The 5,255-nt window shown below is 55.9% G+C and overlaps 3 protein-coding genes across 3 annotated transcripts; 1 reads left to right on the forward strand and 2 right to left on the reverse strand.

Annotated features, from left to right (window-relative positions):
* Window positions 1-581: 581 nt before the first annotated feature.
* BU24DRAFT_456398 (uncharacterized protein) lies at window positions 582-1,570 on the reverse strand (the record flags this gene model as incomplete). Its single annotated transcript, XM_033531435.1, has 4 exons — window positions 1,340-1,570; window positions 1,204-1,288; window positions 1,060-1,145; window positions 582-851 (listed from the first exon to the last, which is right to left on the reverse strand). The coding sequence occupies exons 1-4, from the start codon at window positions 1,358-1,360 to the stop codon at window positions 582-584; spliced, it is 462 nt and encodes a 153-aa protein (XP_033376642.1). The 5' UTR covers window positions 1,361-1,570.
* Window positions 1,571-1,754: 184 nt separating this feature from the next.
* Window positions 1,755-3,025, reverse strand: BU24DRAFT_469067 (uncharacterized protein; the record flags this gene model as incomplete). Its single annotated transcript, XM_033532577.1, has 2 exons — window positions 1,755-2,022; window positions 2,115-3,025. The coding sequence occupies 2 exons, from the start codon at window positions 3,023-3,025 to the stop codon at window positions 1,755-1,757; spliced, it is 1,179 nt and encodes a 392-aa protein (XP_033376643.1).
* A 362-nt stretch (window positions 3,026-3,387) lies between these two features.
* On the forward strand, window positions 3,388-4,255 carry BU24DRAFT_498064 (uncharacterized protein; the record flags this gene model as incomplete). The annotated part of the gene is made up of 3 exons (XM_033534324.1): window positions 3,388-3,594; window positions 3,646-3,718; window positions 3,768-4,255. The coding sequence occupies 3 exons, from the start codon at window positions 3,388-3,390 to the stop codon at window positions 4,253-4,255; spliced, it is 768 nt and encodes a 255-aa protein (XP_033376644.1).
* Between the last annotated feature and the right edge of the window lie 1,000 nt (window positions 4,256-5,255).

The raw sequence follows: 5,255 nt of genomic DNA on the forward strand, positions 1-5,255 counted from the left end.
TGCACCGAGATTGACGAAGCGCCCGGCCGAGCACCGTCCCGGCTCAGCAAGCAATAAGGTCAGAGAGATGACCACTGCCCCAATGTGTCGCGTATCAAACACTGACCAAGTGCAGAGGGAGAAACTTGGCGATCCCCCACTGCCGACATCCGCCCCAGTATGGCGCTGGGCACGACTTGCTTCGGTATGAAGGATACCTCGTTCCTGTCATGTATGCAACCCTGCTGACGAAACGAACAGAAGGCCCGGCCGAGGCCGAAACCTACCCCCACCGAGAACACCGCGGCGTGATGACATGGCGCGAGCAAGGTCCATTAACATGCCAGGGGGAGGTGGGAGAGGTGGGAGGAAGGGAAATGACCGCACATTCTGTCGACTCTCCTGATACGCATGTAGTGTAGGCCAGTCACAGATATTCAAAACTTCAAAGATGGGTGCATTTCACAGCGTGCAAATGGGTTTCTTCCCAATAGAAGCGTGACTAGATCTTTCCTGATCCCAAAACTACTATCCTCCACGGACACCGCAATAAGGAACTCCATTTCGCCGACGCTCAAGGTGGAAGTGGGGTACCTGCCAGGTTAACGCTCTTCCATGTGTTCTACGGGTTCGTCGCCGAGAAGATCCAACGTGGTCGTCCAGTGCGGTCCCTGGTCACTCGACCCCGTTAAACGAGCAGGGGGCGGACGGGTGCGCATAAGAGGCGAACGCCTGGCCAGCGCTACCGTGCTTCGTCTCTCTGCAATTATTGCCGTCGGCGAGCCTGGGCTCTCTGGTGACTTGTCTGTATCATTGGGAAGAGCGGAAAGAGCGGGAAGTGGCGCTCCATTGTCCGCGACAGGAGAGCTCCCCTAGATGGGCCTCATCAGGCGCTACCGTACACATGTTAGCCTTGAGAGTCATCTCCAGCCGGGTGTTTACAAACCTGGACGAACGCCGAGCTCCTGCGCGGTTCTTCCTCCAACGTCGCTCCACGGGACTCGCGCGTGGATCAAGGCGCTACAGCTTCCTTTGGCTACATAAGCTCGTGCATCCTGCATATGTTGTGCGCAGACATACCATTTGGGACCCACCATGGCCAGCTGGCGTGTGCGTACTCGCTGGCCTTGCAATGAGTATGTGGTCAAGATCAGATCCGTGAGCGACTGTGGGCAGGTCAGCACGGCGGCGGTCGGCGCGTTGCCGCGACGAACGGATACGTACAGTACAATAGTTTCGAGCAGATCATGGCGGCGGCGAGCGATGGACTGACCCCGGCGGCCGTTGTCTCCTCAAATGCGCGACGGAGCTGCGCACTATGTCAGCCTTGTTGTCAAGAGGTTGTCAAAGGGATGCTTACATGGTCTCTGGCGGTGGCCATGGCGGGTGGAGGGAGGGTGCAGCAGCGATAGTGAGTACGTCTGGCGGTAGGGAGGTGGAGAGTGAGAGTGAAGTGGCAAGTTGGTGGTTCAGTGCAGGAAAGTAAACATCATGTACGTTGATTGTACGCACGGACCGCTAGCGAGCCAGTTGGACCTGGTAAACGCCTTCTCTGTGGGGGAACGTGTGGTTGCGAGCAACTGTAACTGTCCTATCCATGAAGCCGTCTTCCTACGGAAAGAAACCCATCTACGGTGATGATATGCACGGACCACCAGTGCGCCAGTTAGATACATCAAACACCTTGTCTGTAATCATCTCATCTACGAAGTTGTCTCCCCATGGAGAGGAACTGCAACATATATCAGACTACCCCCACAGCCACGCTCGCGGCACTACGTCCCATAATCTTCCTCTGATCCGAAATCCAACTCCGCATTGACCTCGAGCACCTGAACCCACTGCCTGGCAAGGGTATCATCCAGAAGGGTTGGTTCGTGGCCGAAGATCTGTCTGAATAAATGGGAGATGTCTTGCAGTGTCGAACCGGCAGGGATGGAGATGTTCGTCGGCAAGAACTCTTTCTTTGACATGTGGTACATGAGCACCTCTCCTGGTATGCTGAAAGAGGAGACCATGTCGCCACAGACCTTCCGGAACACGCTGCACGCCAGCCCGAGTCTCTTAGCCCCCAATCGTCCAATGATGCAGTAGAAAGTCAGTACAACGCTTCTCGCAATGCTTCTCCTACTAACCTGCGATTGTCTTTATCCTGCAGTGTAAAGATGGGCGTCCACCCAAGTTGTCGCACTAGCTCGTAGTGCGCGTGCGCATATTGAAATTGATCGCCTAGCCGGTTCGCACTCATGATATTTGACACGCTGCAAATGTACTGGCGGATCAAAGTAGTCACTTTGATCCTCTTCGAACCCTTCCGAAAGGGGTCGAGCAGCTTCATGACGTCCTTGTCACGTGCGTGATACTTCCTCTCAATGTCATCAACGATCGAACAGAAACGTATCGCCGTCAGGGCGCGCTGTGTGGCAGTGCGGACCGGTTGGTCCTCTGAATCTTCCCAGACCTGTCGCGCATATCGAAATAGCTCGCTGAAGTGGGGATGCGTCTCACGGAGCGACGCCGCTTCGAGTCGGTCGCGAATCGTAGTGTCGAGGTTGAGGGCGTCCGGGGCGATCTGTAGCGACCTTTTCAACGATGCGACGCCTCTCGTGCTGTAGAATCCGAAAAGAAGGGTTGCCGTCTTGCGTTGCGTCATCGGGTCGTAACTCTTGATCGTCGGATGCTCCTGTGCTCTCTGTTCTAGTAGGCGGGAAAAGTCGCTCTGCAAGGCCAATGTGGCCGCAGTGTCGTACTTGAGGCCGTCGATCGGAACCACGTCGGGGACGGGGGGGCCGAGGCGGGTGATGCTGCTGTCCATGAGCCCGTTAACTAGACGCATGGCCGATAGTCGAGCTGGGAGCTTCGTGGGTGAACTGGGTGGACCCGCCTGCCCGCTCATGCCGGCAGCGGGGAATGCGAAGTTGGCTGCTGGGGGCAATGTCTGCGACCGCTCCCTGCGGGGATATGGGGGCTCACTTGGAGAAGCAGCCCTTGACGCCGCGCCCTTTGGTGTTGCTGGGGGAAGAGCGGGTGCCCACTGGCTTGACATGGGTTCCTGCAGCGACAGCATGGACGCCTCGTCGCCTCCGACAGGTGCCCTGTCTCTTCTTGGGGACGGTGTCTTGCATTCTCCCTGGCTCGAAACATCACTTGCTGTTTCTGCAATCGGTCAGTGACAAGGTGCAGGGCCAGGCGCGAACTTGCTGGCGGGATACACATACCATAGTTGGGCGTACTGAGGGAGAGTTTCGCAGAGTGGAGAAGAAAGAGAGAGGATGTGAGAGTGTCAGGAAGAGAGAGGGCGATCGCGCGCTGTGTATGTTATGAGCGTTTGTTGATGCCGCTAGTACGCGTTGGGCCGGCGTCAGGGCACAGTGAGTGTCGCCGACTATGCCAGGCTGCTGATGGGACATGTCACATGCAGACTCAGTGCCATATCTCGCACATTACTTCCTAGGCATCCTACCTCGTGTCACTCCCTCTGTATTCCCAGAAACCATCCTCCGTCGTCGACCATTCGCACCACAAGCGGCATCGATGCCTCCCACATATTTGGCAGGACGTCCTCCACAAGGCAAACACGGCCTACCAGGGGAGTCCCCTCCCGATCGCAAACAGGTAGTGTTATCCGCTTGTTGACATCACGGATCGGCTCGCTGACATGAGCAGTTTAGGGAAACGCTTCAGAATCTGAAGCGCTCCGATGGAGCAGCAGAATGGCTCGAAGAGGAGATATTGGCCGGTAGAGCATACGGACAAGCGCCAATTCATGCCTGTACTAACGGAAACAGTGATGGGCGATCGCCTCATGCGACGGGGAGCCACTGCGCCCCATACTGCGTCCTACAAGCCATCCATCCAAGTCCTGAAGCGGCCTCCCGCGGTGCAGTCGACACCTACGACCCAGTCCAGAACCCCAGTCCAGAGGCGAGTGAAAGAACAAAGTCGTACCACTCAGTGCCTACCGGGTACCGCCGACAATCCCGTCACGGTGCGCGACACTTCAGGATCACCAACACCAGTGATGACGCCGAACAGCACGGCACGTGTGCACGGTATGGGGAGCAGCACGATTAATCTTCCGAGGAAGGCTCATGACGACCTTGCCGCGTTTGGATCGATCGCAAGACAGCCTACCGCGAGCACACCAGTCACAACAACACAGAAAGGCAAACGGACGGGCGAGGACCAAGGCGGTAGGGAGGGAGGAGATGCAGCGTTTGCAAGACTACAGCACAGGTGGACTGGTACATACCGCGTAATGACCGGAAGTCGATGACGCTCGATTGATTAGAAAAGGGCAACATAGGGAGGCCTGTTTTGACTTATTATGTAGTCGCCATCTTGGCTATCCCTCCATAGAATAGCCATACTTGTACCAATAAACGTATTCACCATTGCGTCCCTGTTTCTATCATTGTCTTCGACGATTTCCGACCTCGATTTCAAGTTGGCTCCGCTGTGGAATTGGCCTGTGGTCAGGAACAGTAGCGATACTATGGCGGAGATAGGACGGAGTTAGCTAAGCGAGATCGTCGGCAGCGCCGACGATCTCGCTTAATCGCGACAGGGGGGTGCACGACACAAGAGCGCTATCTCATTGGTAAGTGATACTCGTAGGGCTATAGAATGAACATCTCTCCTATGGTAGGTCCATTGGTGTGACTGCTTCCCGTTTGTAGGCAAGAGGATCGTCCAGGGAGCTTCCAGGGAGCTTCTGGTACCCTCGCCCTCTCTCTCTGCAGTCACGTGCTTATGCCAAGCCTAGGTAGTTTGTATAGGAGCACCCGTGTAGCGTTGTAGAAAAATAGTATGCAGTCCACTCATCACGTTAACAAGAAAGGATTTGAATCTTCCGCAGAGAATGGACGTACATTCGTGGAACAGGCTTTACTGTGAGCTTGAGGAGGCGCTTACGGCTCCAGTACGTATGACCGGCGAGACCACCCTCTCAGCAACGCCTCTAATTTCAGTATGTAGTTGCTGTGCCCGCCTCCATCGAGCCTGCCTGCAGGGCCCACGGGGGTCGAAGTGCTTGGAATCAACATGCTTCATTTGATGACCCAGGATCGTCCAGTGACGACAACGCTCGCCGCGTCTCTCGTACACGATCTGCTGGACGAAGTCCTTCCTGCTCCTCTGGCCAGCAGCATCTGTCGATTGCTTCAACAGTACCGAGTCATCTATAGGTACACTGCGCCGTTCAGCATCATGCCAACGATAAGGTATGCCACGGAACCGGAATGCTCCGTGATTGCCTTGCGCGATATCCCTGCCTT

The sequence above is a fragment of the Aaosphaeria arxii genome (genome assembly GCF_010015735.1).
Source record: "Aaosphaeria arxii CBS 175.79 unplaced genomic scaffold BU24scaffold_23, whole genome shotgun sequence".
NCBI classification, from domain to species: Eukaryota; Fungi; Ascomycota; class Dothideomycetes; order Pleosporales; genus Aaosphaeria; species Aaosphaeria arxii.